The 23,735-nt window shown below is 32.7% G+C and overlaps 2 protein-coding genes, 1 long non-coding RNA gene and 1 pseudogene across 5 annotated transcripts; 2 read left to right on the top strand and 2 right to left on the bottom strand.

The window, feature by feature from the left end:
* Window positions 1–7,360: 7,360 nt before the first annotated feature.
* LOC123204850 lies at window positions 7,361–9,967 on the bottom strand. 3 transcript variants are annotated; one of them, XR_006499634.1, is made up of 3 exons: window positions 9,493–9,938; window positions 8,174–9,065; window positions 7,361–7,622 (listed from the first exon to the last, which is right to left on the bottom strand). It is a non-coding gene; the product is annotated as an uncharacterized LOC123204850 (long non-coding RNA). The 3 variants fall into 3 exon arrangements; XR_006499633.1 differs by lacking the exon at window positions 7,361–7,622 and having other exon boundaries at window positions 8,091–8,811; window positions 8,881–9,065; window positions 9,493–9,934; XR_006499632.1 differs by lacking the exon at window positions 7,361–7,622 and having other exon boundaries at window positions 8,091–9,065; window positions 9,493–9,967.
* Window positions 9,968–10,891: 924 nt separating this feature from the next.
* On the top strand, window positions 10,892–15,267 carry LOC123208737 (annotated as a pseudogene).
* A 792-nt stretch (window positions 15,268–16,059) lies between these two features.
* LOC123209775 (cyclin-P3-1-like) lies at window positions 16,060–16,989 on the bottom strand. The gene is made up of 2 exons (XM_044627913.1): window positions 16,515–16,989; window positions 16,060–16,430 (listed from the first exon to the last, which is right to left on the bottom strand). Exons 1-2 carry the CDS (start codon window positions 16,910–16,912, stop codon window positions 16,235–16,237), a joined length of 594 nt encoding a protein of 197 aa, XP_044483848.1. The 5' UTR covers window positions 16,913–16,989; the 3' UTR covers window positions 16,060–16,234.
* A 2,339-nt stretch (window positions 16,990–19,328) lies between these two features.
* Window positions 19,329–21,579, top strand: LOC123209691 (putative UDP-glucuronate:xylan alpha-glucuronosyltransferase 4). The gene is given in 3 exon segments (XM_044627820.1): window positions 19,329–19,856; window positions 19,858–20,087; window positions 20,645–21,579. Coding segments are annotated over 3 exon segments (1,671 nt in total). The 5' UTR covers window positions 19,329–19,344; the 3' UTR covers window positions 21,574–21,579.
* Window positions 21,580–23,735: the final 2,156 nt, after the last annotated feature.

Here is a 23,735-nt window from a genome sequence, read left to right as displayed (position 1 = left end):
CTATCTAGTTCAATATTTCTTTCCTTTTCCTTCCCGTTCTTGGCGACAATAATAATATTAAAAGATGAGTACGTGAATGCTCTTCTTCTACATATGAAACCAGACCACCAAGGCACCAACAAAGTTGTACTGATAAACAATAAAAATAGTAATAACAGGACGTCCAGTCTAAATATATTATTCACGTGGATGAATTCACTTTTCAACTACTTTCGTGTTTGTGCGTGCGTGTGTATACATATATGTGTGTGTGTGTGTGTGTGTGTGTGTGTGTGTCTTGATTGAATAACTATATATGAATTGAAGCCGTAAAAGCCAGGCAAAGGGACAACCAGAATAAATTCATTTGACTTTATGATTGTCAGCCAACACAAGTGAAAGATACAAAAGTAGGTGGGCATTAGGATCATTGAAGAAGAAAAGAAGAGAGGGAGGAAGATCCAAATCTGGAAAACCCACCGTAGTGGTTGTAAAAATGTTTTACTATAAATGAAGAAGATTATCAGGTGAAGAAACGACTATTTATTTTCTACCCGTGCTCTAAAATCTTCACTCTTTTGCACAAGCATCCTCCCTTTTTTTTTATATATATATATATTTTCTTCTAAAGAATTTGAAATTGCTTATGCAATATCCATCTCAAATGCACCTACCCTTGGGGTTTAGATTTCCAAACACTTTTTTTTTTTTTAAATATGTTTAAGGTCTTTGGTTTCAATCTGTCTTAGATTTATTAAGAAGAAATATCAAACTCTCAACTAATTTGTATAAGGGGATAACTTAGTCCATTCTTCAATCTTGTATATGAGTCCACTCCTACACTTCTTACTCTTTGAGCAACTCTCCACTCTTGATCTTATCATAAAACCAACAACCTCTTATGCTTTTCTCACACTGTTAACCATATCATCATTATTGCACCTTGAACCGTGATATATAACATATATTATATACTAGAGGAACTCAAAAAACAATATAACAATCCTTGAATAAAACTACAATAATTTAAGAAGAGTTCATTATTAATCAAATTGAACATGGCACAACTACTATTATAAATAACTTTAATTGGGTTTGAATCAATTATTGTTGAGTTAAACTCAAGCTTACTGTTGCTTTGCTTAATAAATTTGTAGTTTGACACGAGTATAATATTAATATACCTTTAACATCTAAAATCCACTAAATATTACGCCATAAATATAATGGATAATTGATAAATTTATATATTTTAAATTTATAATGTTAGCTAATAGTTTCTATTTTAAATTTGAGTTTTATATAAATCTAATCGAAATGAGCTTAAATTTAATAATACTCAATTTGGCTTGGTTACAACCTTTAACACATCTGTTTGATATTATCACAAAGGTGCTTTCTATGGAGCAAAAATACTTATATAAATATTTATTTAGAAAATTAATATAATTATGGTAATATAATTATGGAGAAATTAATATAATTATGTAGAAATTTGTGCCTACGTGGAAGCATAGATGGTTCCACCTAAGGCTCCATCATCTTGCCTTGTTGGATAGCATTTGCAAAATGATATTTATTATTAAAAATTAATTATATAATTACTATAATTCATCTCCTTCCCAACAAGATCAACTAAAATACGCCATGTGTGCATAATTAATCTACGCATTATTTCTCTACCCTTTATAAAAACTTAAAAAGTACTCTGAGATTTAAAGTCTATGAGCTCGCTAGACCTAAGACAAGCTATGACAACGACAGAAGACAACGATGACGAGGGATTCATGGAATTCACCTTTGCGCCAATCATTGTCCATTCAAATCCCAAAACCAATGGCTTTGATCATCAAGATAAAATCAATGACGACTAGTGCAATTTTGTAACACCTGCTTTGTTCTCCTACTGCAAGATGCTTCTTGTAAAATCACTACATTCAATTAATTTGTCCTTTGATCGTTGAGCTGATGGCTTAAAAAATGATATGGCACACTTGACTCAATCTCGAGTTGGATTCAGTCTCAATGGGAGAAACCCAAAGGCTTGTTATTGTCATCATTATGGGCTTCATGTTCCAGAACACTTGCAAAATGGTCTTCGAATCCATCCTCTTCATTTTAATCATGCACCTTTTTGACATTGGAGATCATTGTGCAGTCGATGGTGCTCAGGTTAGTGTTGTAGAACCTGGAAAAATTAGCTAGACTAAAAGATTAACAATTTCCAAATGAAAAGAGGATGTAAAACATATTTTTAAGGTTGCTTTTTTCTAGAGAAAACAGAGAGCTAAGTGAAAAAAGAGTTACGTATATATTTGGATGAATAATCTGAGTTCTATTTTCATCCCATACAAAGTCACTTATATACATCAAAGTATAAGATTACATATCAAGAGTTAAGGTTGACCATACTTATATTAACAAAAAGTACCATAAAATGTGAATCATCAACTATTTTAAACAAAATATCAACTAACCAAAATAGTTGTGCTAACTTGGATTAAATAAAAGGACACAAATAACCTCAAGTCACTAACACTCCTCCTTTGAGGTTTTTTCGATAACTCCAAGTCTTAACCCTAAGGATTCAAATTGAGGCTTAGCAATAGCCTTTGTCATGATGTCAACCAATTGATCTTTAGAACTATAGTGTACTAAACTAATTTTTCACATCTTTTCTGCTTCACAGATGGCATGAAATTTTGCATTGATATGTTTAGTTCTTCCATGATGAACAAGATTTTTAGTGATGGCAATTGTAGCCTTGTTATCCACATAAATAGTCACACTCTCTAGTTCAACTTGATTCAAATTAGATTGGAGTTTTCACAACCATATGGCTTAGTTTGCTGCACTTGCAATAGTAATGTATTCTACCTCAACAAAAAATTGTGCAACCACCTTTTGTTTCTTTGAGTTCCAACTGAACACTACACAACCAAGAGAGAAACAATACCTTGATATGCTTTTAAAATCATCTAAGCTCCCTGCCCAATCACTATCTGAGTAGCCTAGTAATTTGCCATTATTTTGTTTTGAAAATCATAAGCTACACTACATAGTTCCTTTTACGTACCTAAGTATTCTTTTAGTAGCACACAAATGATTTTTGCTTGGTGATTGCATGAACCTGGATAGGAGAGAAGTTGGAAAAATGATGTTAGGTCTGCTTAAAGATAAATGCAGCAAACTGCTAATGAGGCTTCTATAATGAGAAGCTTCCACCTTTTCCTCAACATCATCCTTCCTAAGCTTGTAGTTCATAACCAAAGGAATAGATATTGATTTGCAATTTTCTATTTGAAACCCTTTTAGTAAATCCATAGCATATTTCTTTTGAGAGATGAATATGCCACTAGAATTTTGATCTATTTCTAAACAAAGAAAATGTTTCATTTCCTCTAAATTTGACATATTAGACTCTCTTTTCATATTTTGTTTAAATTCAACAATTAACTTTATATCTCCTCCTATCATTAAAAGGTCATCCACATACAAGAAAACAATAATAATTGAATCATTTTTACCCTTTTTTTCCATGAAAGGGTACACTTATTTTGGCTGCAAGAGAAGTTTTGATTTAGTAGGTAAGAATGAATCCTACTGTACCAGGCTTTTGATGTTTGTTTTAAGCCATACAGAGCCTTATGAAGTTTATACACTTTCTCTTCTTCTTCTGCTACCTTGAAGCCTTCAGGTCGTTCTACATAAATGTCTTCTTTTAGTATGCCACTTAGAAAAGCAAACTTGATATCAAGATGGTACACCTTCCAGCTTGACTTTGCAACCAAAGCTAATAGAAATCTGATTGTATCATATCTAGTTACTGGAGTGAATGTATCTATAAAGTCTATCCCATGTTGCTGCAAGTAACCTTTAACAACTAGTCTAGCTTTGAGTTTATTCACTAAACCATCAGGGTTGAATTTGGTTTTGTAGATCCACTTGACACCTATAATCTTCTTATCTTCAAGTCTTTCAACCAAGCTCCATGTGTAATTTTTATTAATCATATCAACTTCATTCTTCATGGCTTTGTTCCACTCTTTATAATTTGCAGCTTCCTCTAGGACTTCGATTCAACATGAGCAACATTACATATATTATAGATGTCTTCAAGTGATCTAATTTTGGTTGTAGGGACAACCTCATCATCACTAGAATAAGAATAATTTTCTAGCAAAACATTGATTCTGAGATCAAGATTTGAACCAAGGTTGCCTTCTTTATTTTCCTCTCAATTCCAAGTTCTTTGTTCATCAACTTTGACATTTCTACTAATAATTATCTTTTTGGTCTTAGGGTTATAAATTTTATACCCCTTTGATACACTGTTATAACTTACAAATATTCCACATTCTGACCTCTCATCCATTTAGTTTTTCTCTCATTAGACTCATAGATATAACACAAGCTCCCAAACACTTTCAAATGATCTACTGAAGGCTTAAGACCATGCCAAGCTTCATAGGGAGTCTCGTAATTTAAGGCTTTGGTAGGCAGCAAATTAAGCAAATATACTGTTGTATTGGTTGCCTTAGTCCAAAAAACTTTAAGCTAATTTTTTTCAAACAATAAACACCTGGACATCTCCATTATAGACCTATTTTTCCTTTCGCTAACTCTATTTTGCTATAGAGTATAAGGTGTGGTCAACTGGTGTACAATCTCTTTAACATTGTAGAATGCAATAAACTCCTTTAAAATGTATTTAGATCCATTATCTGATCTGATCACTTTGAGCTTACACCTTAATTGCTTATCTGCTTTAGTTTTAAATTTTCTAAAAATGTCTAATACTTCTGACTTTTGCTTAAGAAAGTGGTCATCTATGAAGAGCAAGAAGAATATGCTTCCATTCAAGAATGAGACACTTATGGGGCCACACAAATTAGTGTGAACCAACTGAAGTTTATCACTTGCTATTGATTTGTTGATAGGAAATGAAAGTTTAGTTTTTTTTCTTAGTTAACACACCTTGCACACTATATCATGATCACTTATAGCAAGCAAATTCATCACTGAACTTTTAGTATGCATTCGCTTCATTGTTGAATAATTAAAGTGACTAAGTCTTTTATGCCACAGATGAGAGCTTAGTTCAACATGTTGATATGCATGAACACAAGTTTGTTTTAGGTCTATGACAAAATTCTTGTCTTTCATGTCAATAGTAATTAATTCACAGCCTAATAGATAAAAAATAATGCAAGACTTGTTTTCAAAGTGCAAAGTATAGCTGTTTTCCAACATTTGTCCCATACTTAATAGATTATAATTAATTTCAAGAACTAAAAGAACATCTTTAATGACTTTAGTACTTGATGGAGTTTTAATGCATACAACTCCTTTTCCCTTAGTTCCATTTTTCCCTTTTTTCCACTGTATGTTTCATGCCTGAGCTACTGCCAAGTTGCTTCTCAATAAGCTTCACATTAAAAGCTCTCTCAATTGCGTCTTTATGCTTCAAAGCTCTCCTTTGATCTTGAGCTTTCAAGAGATTTACTACTTCTAGTAGAGCCAATTTTGAAAAGTCTTTTGAATCCTCTAATGAGGATATCTTTGTCTCATACCTTTTAGGGATGCTTACAAGGATTTTCTCTACTATCCTCATAAATGATAATTTCTCACCCATTAGCCTAATCTGATTCACTACCTTCATGATTTGGTCAGTGTATTCAATAATAGTTTTTGCTTCCTTCATCTTCAGGACTTCAAATTCTCTCCTCAAGTTTAGAGCAAGCATTTTGCCTTGATTTTTCATTGTCCTAGGAATCTTCTTTAAGTTATCCCTAGCTCTTTAGCAATTTTGCAAGCTACAATTTTGGTGAAAACATCATCAGTTACTCCTTGTTGGATTATGGACAAAACTCTTGGACCTTTGGTAACTTTTCTTCATGCATCCTTATTTGATTCAAAGTAAGATTGGACCCTAATAGAGGTGGTGTTTTCTCCTCCTCAACATAGTACTAGAGTCCTACACCCCTTAAGAAAGCTTTCATTTTAACTATCCAAATGTAATAATTTTCACCATTATAAACAGGAGATGACAAAGAAATGAGGATGAAGCCATTTATTTGACTGAATAAATTTTTTTTTTTTTTTACTGATGAGTTTTGATTCAAAATTTCACAGCTCCACTAAGATCATAGATGCTTTGATACCATGTTGTAGAACTTGGAAAAATTAGCTAGACTAAAAGATTAACAATTTTCAAATGAAAAAAGGATGTAAAACAGATTTTTAAGGTTGCTTTTTTCTGGAGAAAACAGAGAGCTAAGGAAAAAAGAGTTACATATATATTTGGATAAATATTCTAAGCTCTATTTTCATTCCTATACAAAGTCACTTATATACATCAAAGTACAAGATTACATGTCAAGGGTTAAGGCTTACCATACATATATCAACGAAAAGTGCCATAAAATGTGGATTATCAACCATTTTAAACAAAATATCAATAACTAAAATAGTTATGTTGACTTGGATGAAATAAAAGGACACAAATAACCTCGAGTCACTAACAATTAGTATCATCTCATACAATAATTCTAACTTTTTAACATCAAACTATTCAATGAGAAAGACAAATATATACATAATATTTATTCATGTTGTTTTGAATAGATGATTGTTGAAGAAACAAATGTATTAATGACATGATTTCTCTGATACGATATGGAGAAAATTTTTTATCCGAATGCGATGTTGCTCACAAGCCGATAAGCAATTTCAATAGGCCCTCTTCATCATGGTAAAAAAAAAATTAGCTAAAATGGAGAAGAAAAAACCAAGGCACACAAAAAGTTTTCTTAAACGAATAACTATGATCAAGATAAAGGAAGTTTTAGCTTTCATAAGGAACAATGAACAATGCATTCGTAATTGTTATGCTAAAACATCCATGCTTTCAAGGAATGAGTTCGTAAAGATGATTGTAGATGATGCAATTTTCATCATCGAGCTCTTTTAGAGGTATCACCGAGGTGATACAAGCAAAGATGGAGATCATGGGGACCAGAGCCAAGGGTTGCTAATTAGCATAAGAGAAAACTTCGAGCCCAACCATCTCTTGGGTGTTGTATTTTTCGGTTAGCTAAACGCCTTCGCATGGTAAATGAAAAAGCTTACACTCCTCAGTGAGTCTCAATAGGGCCTCTTCATCATGGGAAAGAGGAATTAGATGGTATGGAAAAGCAAAAAGCATCATATTTACAATGTTTTCTTACTAGAACATCTATTACTAAATGGGACATTTTAAGCTATATGAAAAACAATGAGCAACGAATTCATAATTGTTATGTCGAGTCTTCCGAGCTTGAGAGTCTTGATTTTGTAACAATGATTATATATGATGTTGTTTTCATCTTGGAGCTCTTCGTTGGGAAATTCCAGGCTGAGGATGATTTTTATTTAGATAACCAATAATGTACATAGACATATTTACAGACATTGTATTACTGGAAAATCAACTAGCATACTTCGTCTTAGATGGATTATATAAGTTAGCTTTCGGCAAACTTGCTGGTAAATATCCTTCCTTTGAGCTTCTTTGTTTTAAGTTCTTCAGCGATACGATCAAGAGCACGTGTGGCGAGATAGCATCAGTTCTCCATTTCACGGATTTGGGTAGATGTGCACTTCTGAAAAACTACCCATCAAAAAAGCATTCGAAGGATTTTATTGCAAATATACCTAATGCGGTAAAGCTGTATGAATCAGAGTCAAGTTTATGTGTGTAAATTTAGACTGCGTACTTGACATCAGAACCATTCCAAAGCAAAGTTGATAACTGTGTATTTCAACAATCTTTGGAGAGGCACAGCAACTGTTGCAGCAGTTATACAATTGCCGCTCACTGTAACACAAACTGTTTTTACTATCTTGTAATCCCTGTGCTACTTTTATTATAATTTTGTATTAGAAGGAGTGTTCTATTTCAGCGTTTAAGAATACTTCCTTTTGTAATAGTACTGCAAAGTGTTTTGCTTTGCAATGTATAGTCAGAAATCAGACTTCTTCCCTTTTTTTTGGTAATTAAAATAAATAAGAATCTAAGCTTATCCTTCGAAAATGAAGGATAGCAAAAGCACGCTAAAGACTCACAAATCTGCAAAGAAAAACCACACAAAGAGATCCACTTGTCTTTAAGACCTATCAAAGTTCTTATAGTGATAGAGTTCAAGAAGAGTACCTTACAGGATCTTAACACTCCCAAGGTAACAAACACATAGCAAAATCCATATGCCAGCCCAAATCCTAGAGCTATACAAAATCTGGTTTACATCCAGATTTGTAGCACACAAGACACACTTGAGCCTGGAGCTTTTGAACTGGATATTGCTCGGGGCATTTGGGGATAAAGACATGCCAAACAGGTAAAAGGTGCAGCAGTTAATCTGAGTCAGCATCTTAATTGGGAGGCAGCTGCTAGCAGAATTGATCTTCATGAGGCTGTAGCAGGCAACATAAAGAGGACCCCCGGTTGTAGCAGCAGCTGTAGTAGCAATTAATCGAAACCAGAGAGTGACATATTTTGGCAGCTGGAATCTGCATCTGCTGGAAAATGCAAAGGGATTCCTGGGTGCAGTAGAACAGAAATCCAGGCAGTGAAAAGTGACAAGGACAGCAAACTTTTGCAAGACAGTCCCTGCCGTAACTGTAGAATTTCCTGCCCGGCATCTTGCTGCAGAAGCTGACATGATCTAGCCCAAGGTGGGTGTTGTAGAAACTGATGCTGAAGTAAGGAAGCAGAGTCCGACCTATAGGGATAGCAATGGGATAGTTTCCAGAGTTGGGCAAGATCCTGCTGAAATTCCTGCCAAGCCAAAACTGCCTCATCCTGCATAATCAGGAATGATTCTCAAACATGAACAGAAAGTTAGCCAAACGATGTCTCACCTAGTCACGATGGCAGTGCAAGCCCCAACAGTAGCAGCAATAATCAAGTTTGCTTTTGTTCCAATTGATTTAGAACCACTCTTTTCCAGATACAATCATTTGAAATAGCTGTGGCCATAGAAATAGGCAAATAACAACCATGCAGTGATTACATAATAACAACCGCAAATTGGAATTTTCCGGATCTGCAAAATCAAAAGCACTATGTCAACGTGCATACCAATCTACTAACAATTTCAAAGAAATCTCTACTGTCCAAAACTACTGCCAAGTAAAATTTTAGTACTATTTTCAGCTCACTTGCAGCTACAAACAACAACTACAACTAGGATCGTTATTTATTCTTTCGTAAATATGAGCTTTAGTCAACACAGGCAGCCATTTTTTCGTCGATTCAACATTTTTTAAATTTTCATAAATAACAACCGAAATTTCCCAAGCGAATCAGTGCAGTTCAGTAAAAAATAAATTGCCTTCAAATTATAAACACCGAACAAGGTGCACTTAAACTCACGAATCAACCGATCAGACATAAACAACAAAACATAGAACACAGAGATCCAAACCCAGATGAGGAAGCAACAAAACAACAACAGAAATGAGATGAATAACCTGTATTTCTGCTGGCCATGAGCTTTGACCTCGGCCTGGTACTTGGTCTTACATGTGTCAAGCGGGTACAAGATCGTCGTGCTCAACAGTGATCCTACGGCACCAGAAGTCGCCTCCGATAAAGATTCGAGATCAACACCCACCTTCACCGTTTCATTAACTGACTAATCCGATACAATTGCGGCGGTTCAGTTTTCGAGAGACGTAAAGGAATAAAAAATAAAACCTTTCAACACATGAAATTTTACAAGTACGGAAACCGTCACTGTATGGGAAAGAAAAAGAAACTGACTATTTGTGGTGTGCACAAATTTTGGCGTTACTTGTTATGAATTGATACCGTGATACCGGGCGTTGTCTCGTTTCGGCTTCGGTTCACCGTCCAGCTTTGACGGATCTTGTTAGGTTACGTCAGCTCCTACGCACTTGGAACTCGTTCACAAATTTGAGTTTGGCCCTTTTCAGTCTTTTTAACAGTTATATTTGGTCAAACTTGCAAGCTATCTGAGTTTTTTTTTGGCAAGTGCAATTTCTACACAACGTTTGATGAAACAAACATTTTTAGTGATTAAATTTTAAAAAATTAAATTCTCATCTATGATAATTTAAACACAAAAAATAATAATATATTTAAGCTCAAAAAATTCAAAATTGATTCAAAAAATAATATCTAACTAGCTAAAAAATGATTCAAGGTAATTTAAGAGTAACTCAAGTTAATAATATTTATATAAATAGTTTGAATTGATTAATAATACAATCAAATAGATGAATTGAACCGAATAATATTATTAAAAGATGAACAATATTGTTGGAAGGCAATCAAACCAAACATAAGTTGAGGGGGTTTGAATTTATCTTACTGATAAATAAAATATATAAACTAAGATATATTATTATATAATTAGATAATTTTAAATTATAATAAAATAATATCTGATTATATAATGATATATCATAATTTATAAATAAGTTTGTGTAAATTATTTATACACATAATTTTATTAAAATCTTATCTTATTTAATTTGAATTTTTTAGATCTAACGAACACATCTTTTTTTAAATTAGAGAATTTAATTACTTCAAAAAAAATAAAACTAGAAAATGCTTAAGGTTAATATAATATTTTATTATCAAAATTAAAAAATTATCTAAAAATAAATTATATAAATGATTAATATAATTTAAAAAATGGATAAAATCAATCCTACCCTCCTTAAATAAAGGTTTATATTACCTTACATGCTTACCCATAAATTACTATGTTATTTTTATTAGTTATCAAATAAGACTTAAAAAAATATTTATTCTCCAAACTTTCTTTACAGACTCTCGTAACTTCACCGCAGCCACCGCCGCCGCCGCCGCCGACGATTGATTGTAACTGCTGCCGCTGATATGTTTCCTGCCAATGTGCCGCCTGTTTTGCCTGCTACCCCGCTGCCGGAGGAATTCTACCCTGACAGCGTGCCCATAACCATTATCGACACCTCTTCAAGGTCTCTCTACTTTATTCGGATCAAAATTTGACACTTGTTTGTGACAGTTACGATATGAGCTTGAATTTGAATGTATCTAATTATTTCTGCCTGTGGGGTTTAATAAATTAGTGCGGAGGATAGAAGTAAACTGAGTGAAGAACTGAAGAGGGCTGATGCAGTTGTGCTGACTTATGCCTGTGATCGGCCTGAGACCATTGAAGAATTGAGTGGCCTGTGCTTCCAAATTTATAATAAATATTTGCGTTGCAGTGGGCACTTATGGCACTTTTAGACCCAGCTCTTACCGTCGAAAATCTGATATACATTGGATATCCTGGTGATCCATCTTCTGCTGTTCGTGTGACCAGGAGAAGACGTAGATCGTAAAAAACAACAATCAGACAGAAATGTTTTCAAGTGCTTTGTTTTTGGCTAAAGAATGCTGGAAAGTCTGCATTATTAAATTCTTTTCTGGGAAGGTCTATCACCTTAATCCTTCGCTGTAATTCATACGGGTTATTCTTTGGGTTGGTTTGACTTGTTAATTTGGAATCTAAACTTGACATGCTGACTGCAGACCCTTCAATGATAATCATCTGACAACTGATGAATGTTATGCTGTTCATATTAATCAACCTGGGGTAAGTGGATACGGTATGGAGTTTCTCTCTCTCAATACACATATTTGCACAAAATTCTTGCACATGGTCTTGTTGTAGGTCAAAATATGCAAAATTGTGTAGTTGGACAGTTGGAAATGGATAGATATATGTTATTTCATAGTGTGTATAATTGACCTTTGGTTTCCTCATTTACAAGAGTTGAAAGAATGAACGTGTGAACTCTTATTGAATGCTGATGTTTAGTCATTGTTCGATATTACTACTTGTCTTTGCATGCCTTTCAGATTGTATTTCTTTTGAAGTCATCTTTTGTTGTTCTTAGCTTATGAAGTTGGTATTTTGCTGTATGTTATAAATAAATTTTACAGATTCTTGTCCCAATTTTATCAATGCTATAGACTATGAATTCCAAATATTATGTAAAATTGTGAATTTATTAACTCCATTAAACTATGTTGTCAAAGTGAGCATGGCTGCGACATCTTTCTAGCTTTTAAGTGGGATAACATAACTGCCATCAACTCTAGGTTCTAATATTAGTTTATTAGTATAATCTTTTAGAGATGACTTTCTTGTCTTGTTTCTATCTTTTATTAAAAAGTAGTGTTTAGAAGATCTTGTTTCTCTTTTAAAAAGATTTGTTAGATTTTTTTCTACTTAAAAGTAGTGTTTTAACAATAAGTTTTTTCCCCTCTCAAATATTATCTGAGTTTCTGTTTATAATCTTAATTCTGTGGATAGGTCATTCCTTTGACAAAACTATTTTGCTTTTCTCTGCAGGGAACTAGAAAAATCCTTGTGTTCCCAGAAATTCCTGACGATGAGGGTGTAGCTGGAAAACTACTCTCTAATAAAGATTCTTTGGCTGCCTCTGATGTAGCAGTTTTTGTTCATGACAGGTAAACTAAATCTAGAATGATGTTGCTCTAATCATCCAATAAATTGTGACGTTAAAATCTTTTCAAATCATATGGTTCAACTATTTCTAATCCAGGACTTAAACCAGCTATCTCTCTAGGAGTTTTAATTTTTGTACTTGGGTATTTATTTTTGGTTCACTTGTGGTGATTTTGACTTCTGCAGTTCTGATGAGTCCTGGAAAAAAGCAACCAAGTTACTTGTAAATGTTGCTAGTCATGGTGAGGATACTGGCTATGAGGTGCCTTGCCTTATTGTCACTGCAAAAGATGATTTGGATTCATTTCCAACTGCAATACAAGATTCTACCAGGGTATATACTTTCTTCACTAATTTGCTTTCTTTTTTAAATTATTTTGACTGATTTCAGCAATATTTAGTCTTTTCTTTTCTTGGGTTAACAAGTCATCATAGTCATGCTCTCAATCTGAAAGGTTTTTGCTTTATTAAGTACTTATCTCGGGGCTTCTGGTGGCTATTTTTTTTTTTCCTTTGTTGAGATAAATTTTGCTGCCTGATATATTAGTTGGCTGGGCAAAGATGCCTAGGCCATAGCATTGTCTGTCAACACTTTCTATTTGATCATCTTTGGTTGCAACGTAAACCAAGAAAGTTTTATAGTTCCAATCTTGCACAGTGCGAGAATTTGATTGTGTGGTGCTCATTTTTATCTCATTGCCTCAGTAAAATGCAGCATTATATGCTGTTTCACCCTTTTCCTTCTGAATTTATTTCTTTGTTTAAACTGGGTTGAAGATACAGTATCTTGGGATAATTTCTATTGTAGGTTAGTCAGGATATAGGAATAGAGGCTCCTATTCCAATTAACTCAAAGTTGGGTGATTTCAATAATATATTCCGGAGGATTGTAGTTGCAGCAGAGCATCTGCACTTGAGCATGCCAGAAACCGAAGCTGGGAGAACCCAGAAGCATTATCATCGACTCATTAATCGCTCCCTTATGTTTGTTTCAGGTGTGTTGATTGTCTGGATCTATAAAACAAATCTATAGAAATTTCATCTGTGTTAACTATATACCCTGTTATTTCTCATGTTTCACTGTTGCAGTTGGAGCTGCGGTGGCCATTGTTGGATTGGCAGCTTAAATTGTCTGTGCAGCAAGGAAACACACCTCTGGTTGAAAAACACCTCATGCAGTGTTTAGCTTAAACAATTTGAGTTCAAGCTTAAGATATTAAGTTCTAACTCGGCTTAACTCGAATTGGAGTGCATCTCATCGACAATTTTTCTCATTTTTTAATGTTGGTTTCAGTTCTTCTTCTCCAATGATTCTCGTGGAGTCAAATGAGCTGAGTTTTAGTCTCGAGCAAAGTATTTTAGATTTGAGCTGAGTCCAAACTGACCCATTATTCAGATTTGGTTTGGTTTGAATCAGCCTCGACTCCAAACACACTTAATCTCCAGCAGGTGAATGGTTCTGAACTTTGTTATAATCTCTTAAAGCTGATTGAAGGCAATAGTCTGTAATTAGATCACAAATAAATACCCTTTTGCATAGGGGATTTATATACATGTCTGATTTGTCAATTTGAGCTATGATGGAGATTAGTTACACAAAAGTTGTCGGAATCTTAACAATTGCACTAAGTGTCTTCAACTTCAAAATTCATTTAACTAGAAAGCTTTTATATTGAAACTATTTATGTAGTTCATTTTCCTTTTCACAGAGAAAAAGGGTTTCTGCTTTTCTCTTCTTAGATTGGCCTGCCAGCCTTCAAGGCACATCTCTGTGCAGATATCTGCCTATAATGCAAACAAGAAACCCCACATTCTTTGTCATTTGTAGGATAGCCTTTCAACCTCTGTCAGAGCCCATCTTTACTGTCCTTCAGTACTTCCATTGCTGCATCTTCTCCAGGTTTACACCAATCTATTTCAGGAACTTTAGCGCCTTGGCTTCTGATGAAACAAACAAACAAAATAACATCACACAGCCCAAGAATTCTCATTTCCTCTCGTCTCATTTCTTTCCCAAAATTAGTTATAGTCTCTTCAACGTCTCCATATAAATTTTAATCCTTATTTTCGATATTTTAAATTTCATTCATATTCTAATAATCTTAAATTCTAAAAAGGACAAACCTGAAACAAGAAAACTGCTATTTTTAAAGTTTCTTCAATACTTGTTTGCAGCTGTCGCAAACCCTTTAACGCAAACCCCAGCTGCCTGGCTTTATCGACCAAGAAATGATAAAAAAGATGAAAGGCTACACCCATAGGGAAGTTATGCTTGTTGGCTTGTTCACCGGTGTGATACAAAGCCCAGTTGTCTCTCAGCCGTTGATCTCTGAACATTCAGTAAACAGCCGGACCCAAATGCTGATCAGATGGAGGTGAAACTTGTTTTAGCACCCAAATTCGCCGGGATGGACAGAGGACGATGGCGGAGATAGCAACGCCTTGCCCCAGGAGGTTAAGAGAAAAATGATGAAGAGCAATTAGGAAATGGAGGGAAGTGGAAACGTGTTTACAGTTACAGCTGTGATTTCGAAATCGCACATGTAGCTAAGTTAAAGTTTGAACACGTAAGTAGGCTTTGGATGCCATCAACAATTTAGCCCTTAAAGTTTGGCACCTGAGCTTCTGAAAAGTGTTACTTTTGATCTAAATGTTTCATAGAACCATAACAAAAGTAAATGAAACTCACAGGGACAGAGTTGCATTGTTGCCCCTAAAGATTATGATCTGGATTCGTTTTCTACCAGGGTATTTACTTTCTTTGATATTCTTATTTTCCTTTTAAAGCATATTGAATGGTGACAGCAATATTTAGTATTTTCTCCTGTTGGGTTAACGACTGATTGTATGTTTGAGTCTGAATATAAATAACAGAGTAAACGTCCATGGTTATTGTTTCAATCTTGAACAATCTTAGAATTTTGATTCATGTTTGTCTCATTGCCTCTGTAAAAGGCAGCATTATATGCTGTTTCACCTTTATTTCATTTTAAATCCATGTCTATTTTAAGCTGGGTTGGATAATACAGTAATCTTGTTGGAATATTTGCTATTGTCGCTCTTATTCCAATTAGCTTACGTTTTGGTGACTTCAATAATATATTCTGGATGATTGTGGTTGAAACAGAGCATCTGCACTTGAGCATTCCAGAAACTGAAGCTCAGAATTTGGGATGAATTTGAGTCAAATCAAATCTGAACAAGAATCAGTTTTGAGTTCGGCTCAAATCTGGAACGGGATGCTTCATTTTGAGCCAGTTTGAACAGTAAACAATGACACTAAAGAAAATGAGGGGTTACCCAAGTAGGAGAAGGATTTAAAGAAGAATGACCAAAGAAATGGAGAATCGTTGAAAAAAGAGAGCTTAAGTGAAAATTTGTTGGTAAGCTCTCAAACTCAAGCAGTGCCGCCAAGCTGCCTGAACTAGCATCAGTCCCTCAATATATCCAAAAAAAATCCCTGTATTTGCATTTCACAATAATTCTAGATGTTGTAAAATGTCTCGTTGATGGTTTAGCGCTAAACCCAACACTCAATTGACACCATAATCCTGAAAATTTAACATGAGCAGGCAATTTTTTTCTATATATAGTTCATTGTTTTACATTATTTCAGACATTTTTCCTGTACTGGAATCTGGGTGCTGTGATATATTGATGCCCCAGGGACATGCAGAAACTTTACACAGAAGGCAACTGCTGCTGCTGTTGTAGGCTTAGTTCTCATCTTTGTTTGGCCATCATTTTTCCGACTGGGTTGGGGACATGTTCTCGTATTCTGCAGCTCCTTTCTCCAGATGTAAACAGTACTTCCTGAAGACCTTTGCAGTGACATGAAGCCTAAACTCCAGAGTAAACAAGAAACTTATCTCCAGTCTGTTCATTTCTGTGGTGCTCACCCCTCCGATCTTGACGAAATAAGCATTGTTGTAACACCTGCAGGATGAAAGATGTATACATTTTATCAAAATTCAATACAGATATGGTTTTCAGCAGAAATATATATGTATAAGACCTTACTCGTCATCTATGAATTTTGCAGCAATCATGATACTGGTAATCAGAAGGCGATGAACGTTGAGGCTTGTAAGGTAGGCGTTGAGTTGTTGAAGGAATCGATCGATGTATATATATGCAACGACAAAGCAAGAAGGGCTGCAGCTTGAGTACTTAAATATGCGTTCAATATATTGTCTGATGCTCAAGCTGGGAACTCTTGAGCCGTGAAATATGGCAACAACATCCTTCTTTTTGGACGCCTGAAGCAAACTCTCGTTCTTCTGAATTGCTCTCTCAAGAACAGATGAAACAACCGATACAACGCGAGGAGTTCCCAGACAACTTATTCCTTTCCCAGAATCAACCAATTCTAAAGCCGAATTCGTTTCTGATTCATCAGCCTTGCCATTGAGCACCATTGATCTCAGAAAATTACCACATTCTTACTGGGATTCGAGCTCTAAGAAGACTTCTTTTGTTTGAATTCTTGAAAGAAGAGCACGGTTATTCTGGTGAGGCTCACTTCTGAGATATACCAGATACAGAAGTAGACCAACTTTACTGATTTTATATTTTATTCTTTTCTTCCAGGGAAAGATTCATTGGAACATATCAATAATATACTTATGCAACCTCGGAAATTAAAGAACTAAATTCCTAGCGGCTCAATTTGGCAGACAATTATTCAGCCTGAAAAGAAGATTAGAAGAGACTAAGAGCACTATATAAAATAGGATATGCTAAAAGTACATGGAAATGTGCTGCAACACAAGAAAGATATAATTTTGATTTTGATTTAGAGATGCCATTAGTGTTCCAATATGGAGGATGAGGCGGAAGCTACTACTTTTTATAAGATTTAATGATCAACGTCTGTATTTTCTATTGAATTATCTAAAATAAAAAATTATCTAATTACATGATATCACATGAGCTTGAATGCATTTTTTTAATGTCAACTATTTGTATATGTAATATTACTTTAATTCTAATTAAGAAAAAACTAATAAAAATTTGCCCTTGAATGAAGGGGATGTACCAATTTTCTTGTTAAGGTTTCAAGAAAGTAACAAATACACCCGAAGGTTTTGAATTGTAACAAATGCGTCTAAAAAATTGATTGTTGTACCGCAATACACTTTATCTAATTATAAAACCTAAATTTTATTAAATTTCATATTAAAATTTTGAATTAAAAAAAATGGGACCTGGAGTATAATTAGGTAAAGAATACTAAAATATTTTGAGACAAATTTTTCTAGTTTTTATATATTTAAAATAACCAATATAAAAATAAAAAATATATAATTAAATAAAAGGGAATTATAATCTTACTATCTCAAACCCTTACAAGATATAGGTTCTTATAAAAATTTAAGACGATTTTTTTGATTATTTATGTTATAAGTCATTTTTGTATCTTTGATATAAATTTTGATATTTAAAATTAATATATAAGTGTATGCATATAATTATTTTATAAATATAATATTTTAAAAATTATATTGAAAAAAAAATCAATTTTATAACCCTCATATTCTATTGTTGTAGGAATGTCCTTTTCAAGATTTGTCCATGAAAGTGAAAGCACAAAATATAAATTGCAAAATTTAACAACCAAAATCTTGATCTTGGTATGTAGTGGTTAAATAAGTCAACTTGAGGAGGGTCTACACCAATCTTAGCTTCAAATTGAGATAGCCGATGAATGGATCAACGGTCAAGGTTTTTTTTTTTTAAAAATCCTATATGTATCAATAAATATATATAAATATTATTTTATTATTATATAATTAAATATTATTTTATATTTTATTTAAAATATTCTAATTAATAATACTTCAATATTTATGTCCATTTTTGCATCATTATTACTGCATTTAAGTTTTATAGATATTATTAATCTTTGAAATAGAAAAGGTATCCAATACAAAGTCCTTATTAATCTGATGTGGTATTGGGTGGGTTCGGTTGCTCTTATCTTTCATAAATTACTATAAAGTGAAGTTTATGTATATCTATTTGGCATCTGTCTCCACGCGCTGGTAATATGCGTCGCATAAACTAAAATGTCAATTACTATTTTAATTTTTTGTAAAATCATTTTCTTAGGTTTGAAAATGGAGTTCCCATTAATTAAATGTTATCCAATTAAAATCATTTTCTTAGGAGAACTTACTCTGATTAACAAATGAGAACAACCAAAGAAAAAGAAATAATATTACTGAAAATAAAAAAAGTAAAAAAATCACCTATAAATAAAAATAAGTTATTAGAGAAGTTATATATCACTATAAAAAATAAAAAATGATAAAAAAAGATAAATTTATTTATAGCTTTTTATAATTCTTTCATTAGATTTAAATTAACTTAAGTTTTATCTGTTCGAATCGAAAACTCAACCCAAATAACGTTAAAAATGTATTACAAATTCTACTTAGCTAACTAAATGTATTCATCCTTAAATGTTAAAAAATAAATAATTAATTTTAGCATAAGATGTAATGCCCTTAAATTTCTACTTTACCACCCATGGAAACTCATTCGTGGCAATTTTTGAGGTAGGTAAATTTACTAAGTTAACGAAGATTTATTATTAATAGATTTTCTTTTTAATTACTAGCAAATAGAGATTAAATATAAAATCCACAGCCACCCGCAACAATCGCGCGTGAGCAGATCCATTTCTTGCATCCCTACCAAAGAAGACCAATCGGCAGCCTTAACGTGCAGCCATGCACGCCGCAAGCATCCTTTCATTTCTTCACGTTATGAGTTATGACCTATAAACCACCGTCCCTTTAGCAACAAGCCTTCAAAGACACGAAAAACAACTCAATACAATTCAAAAATGGCCTTTTCTTCCTCCTCTAAACCAGCCAGTTTCAACCAAAAACTCTTCATCGTCTCCCTCTTCTTCCTCTCTTTCTCCCTCTTCATCATTGTCTTCTCCTTCAAGCCCCAACAACCCCATCTCCTCGACCCCCTCACAGTTCGAACCGAGCCTCTCCCCATCGTAAACAAGCCCAAATGGCTCGAACTCATTCAACAACAAGTCGCCGGTCAAAGACTGAAAGTTGGTTTAGTCAATTTAGATAATAATATACATGAAGTTCATGGAACATCAGTTGAAGCCGTTCACGTGCATTTCGATCGTGTGGCCGAAGATAAAACATGGAGTGATTTTTTTCCTGAGTGGATTGATGAAGATCACAAGTGGCACGCGCCGTCGTGCCCGGAGATTCCGTTGCCAAGGCTGGAAGAGTACGGGGACCTTGACTTGATAGTGGCGAGAGTTCCTTGCGGAGGAGGAGGTGGTGAGAAGGAGGGGATTAGGGATGTGTTTAGGTTACAGGTTAATCTTGGTGGCAAATCTTGCGGTAGAGAGTGGGCGGGTGAAGCCGGGTTCTGATCGGACGGTGTACGTTGTGTTTGTAGGGTCTTGTGGACCCATGATTGAGATTTTTAGATGCGATGATATGGTGATGCATGTAGAGGATTATTGGGTTTACAAGCCTGAATTGAGAAGGTTAAAACATAAAGTTATTATGCCTGTTGGTTCATGCCAAATCTCTCCCGGATATGCAGAAACAGGTGAGGTTTAGTTATTAGATTGCCAAGTACATGAAATTTAGTTTAGTTTCCTGACAAGGAGGGAAAGAGGGAGGGGGGGTCTAGGGTTGATTATTTTGTTATTGTTCTACCTTAACCCTCCTACATTTTTTTGTTAATCTCCTTGACCCTTTACATTTATATGCTGTTACCCTAACTTGAGACCCCTATATTATTATTCTCGGCTCTCTCTCTCTCTCTCTCAAAGTAAAACAATGTATGTGAGTTAACTTGAACTTGGCTTGAAGCTTGTTGGTTCAATCGAGAGTCAGCTGAAAATATTTTGAAAATCATTTTTCACAACCTTTCTTATTCTTTTCTGACATTTTCTGATAACTTTTTCTGACGATCTCGTTATTGGCTCTCAAATTGGATATATTTGATTTGAGTCAACTCTTGTTTGGACTTGACTGGAATTCAGCCCTTAGAAGAAAAGAAAATTTTCATTAATGCTTATGCTTGCTCACTTTGAAATTATATCTTGATTTCACTCTGAAATGATCTAAGAGTAATTTGAGTGTTGGCTCTTCAATTTGCAGCAAAAGAGGAATGGAGATATTTCCAGCAACCAGAATTGAATTACACAGCAGACCATGAAAGAGAAGCCTATGTAACAGTTCTTCATTCCTCAGAAGATTACGTATGTGAAGCGATTGCGTTGGCACAAAGCATAATCCAAAGCAACTCCGCAAGAGACCTTGTTCTTCTTCATGATAAATCGTTAACTGACAAATCTTTACAAGGGCTTCGAGCTGCCGGATGGAAGACGAAGCGAATTTCACGTATTCGCAGCCCGTTTTCCAGAAAAGACTCCTACAATGAATGGAACTACAGCAAGCTTCGCGTATGGCAACTCATTGAATACGACAGAGTTATTTTTATCGATGCTGATCTACTCGTCTTGAAGAAAATCGATAAGTTCTTCTATTTCCCGCAGTTATCAGCCGCAGGGAACGACCGTTCGTTGTTCAACTCAGGGATCATGGTGATCGAGCCATCTCTGTGCATGTTTGAGAAGTTGATGCTGAAGAGCTTCAAGGTGGCTTCCTATAACGGAGGCGACCAAGGTTTTCTGAACGAAATTTTTACATGGTGGCATAGATTGCCTTCGAAGATTAATTATCTCAAGGTGTTTAAGCTTGACAAGCATGGCAACGATGAACATCAAATCCCGGAAAATCTTTACACAATTCATTATTTGGGATTGAAGCCATGGCTGTGTTACAAGGATTATGATTGTAATTGGGATAAGGTGGATCACCATATTTTTGCCAGCGATTCAGCTCACAAGAAATGGTGGGAAGTTTACGATGCCATGCCCAAGAAGTTGCAGAAATTTTGTGCACTAACAAAGCACGGGAATTGGAGGATTAAGAAGTGGAGAGGGATAGCAAGAAATGCAAGTTTGGTTGATGGACACTGGAAGATCAGAGTGAGAGATCCTAGACAATACCATCTTGTTGAATAATTGAAACACCATTAATGATTGGGATATTGAAATTTTTACCACTATTTTATTCCGTGTATACAAAATTGCCACCTATCCTAAAACTTTCACAAATATACCACAACAGTAATCACCTTTCCTAAAATACCCATCTTCAATCTTTTATGCATAAATTCTCTCTCCTCTTCTCTGCAACTTTTTTCTCTCTTCTTCTAAAGTGATAAAAGAATCAATCATTCTCTCTTCTGGAAAAAAATGTTGAATTCTTCAGATTTCAAAAACAAAAGCAGGAAATAAAAAATTCTTCAGATTAAAAATTCTTCAAAATAAGGATTTAAAAAAAAAAGAGCAACTCACAAAAAAACTCAATTGGAAAAAAATGACCATCAAAGAATATCACATTCAGTAGGATTTAACTGAAAAAAAATTAACATTTAAGAATTAAAACTTAAAAAAAAAATTTGCGTTTAACCTAAAAAAAATAAAAAAAGCTTGGCGTGAAATCTGAAAATTGTTAACGCCAACCTGGCCTGTACGCCAACTCTTCTATGTACATAATGTATTTATATTAATATATATTATTATATTATTATATTAATTTTATATATTATAATTATATTTTATTATTATTATATAATATATATTATATTTTAATATTATTATAATATTATATTATATATTATAATAATATAAATAATATATTATTTTATAATTATATTAAAATATATTATATATTATATTAATAATAATTATATAATAAAAAAAATATAATAATATATAATAATATATTATTATATATATATATTATATATTATAAATATATATTATTTAATTATATAATTATAATAATATTATATATTATATTTAATATATTATAATATATAATTATATTATATTATATTTTATATAATATATTTTATTATATATTTGCAATTTAAAATATTATATATATTTTATTATATATTATAATATATTATATATAATATAATTATAATTATATAATATATTACATAATCTTATTATGTAATATACATATAATATTATTATTTACATTATTAATATAATATATACATTATATTAATATAATATATTATATATATTTTATTCTCTGCAATATTTTCTTGCAGAGAATCCTGATGCTTCTGTCATAAATCTCTGGAAGGATTAAAGGTGGGCCTACCATTCAAAAAAACCAAAGAGTGATAGCAAATATAGCTTGGCGTTAACGCCAACTTTTTCTTTTTTTTTTTTTAATTTCCCCAGCTCCCTTGTCCCACCATTTGCCCCCAGCTCCCTTTTTTTTTTTATTTTGACCAAGGGTTGGCGACATCGCCAACCCTTGGTTTATATATTATATATATAATATATATAATTATATATTATAATATATTATATATAATAATATAATATATAATAATATATTAATATATATTAATACATATTATATATTATAATATATAATATTATATTATAATATATTAATATTAGATTATAATATTATGATATATTTAAATTCAGGGATTGGCGTAAAATCTAACAGTTTTCACCATTTTAATTTGTTAAATTAATTTGAAATTTGATAGAAATATAAATTAATATTATATTATATATAAAATATTATAATATTAATATATATATATATATATATATATATATATATATATATATATATAAAATATTATAATATTAATATATATATATATATATATATATATATATATATATATATATATATATATATATATATATATATATATATATATATATAATATTATAATATTAATATATATATATATATAATATTATAATATTAATATATATATATATATATATATATATATATATATATATATATATATATATATATATATATATAATTTTGACGCCAAGGGTTGGCGATGCCGCCAACCTTTGGTTTATATATTATATATATAAAATGACATCCTTGGTTTATATATTATGTATATATTATATTATAATATAATACTGTAACCTTTTTATTGATATGGGTCCCATCTCTTTATAAAAGATAAAATGCAAGCATTGACATACGCACCCTTTTATGAAATAAAATAAAATATAGTATATATTATATAAAATGGCAAATAATATATACATATATTATATTATATAATATTATATATTATAATATATAATAATATAATATAATTATAATATTCTAA

Source organism: Mangifera indica, chromosome 2 (assembly GCF_011075055.1).
Source record: "Mangifera indica cultivar Alphonso chromosome 2, CATAS_Mindica_2.1, whole genome shotgun sequence".
NCBI classification, from domain to species: domain Eukaryota; kingdom Viridiplantae; phylum Streptophyta; class Magnoliopsida; order Sapindales; family Anacardiaceae; genus Mangifera; species Mangifera indica.
Note: the sequence above shows the minus strand (reverse complement) of the source record. Positions and strands in the feature narration are given on the sequence as shown.

What these genes read in the sequence shown, in the direction of transcription:
- LOC123209775 (XM_044627913.1), bottom strand. Translation starts at nt 16,912, where the DNA reads ATGGTGCTCAATGGCAAGGCTGATGAATCAGAAACGAATTCGGCTTTA. An exon ending in GCAAAATTCATAGATGACGA is followed by an intron (nt 16,431 to 16,514) that starts GTAAGGTCTTAT and finishes TTCATCCTGCAG; the next exon opens with GTGTTACAACAATGCTTATT.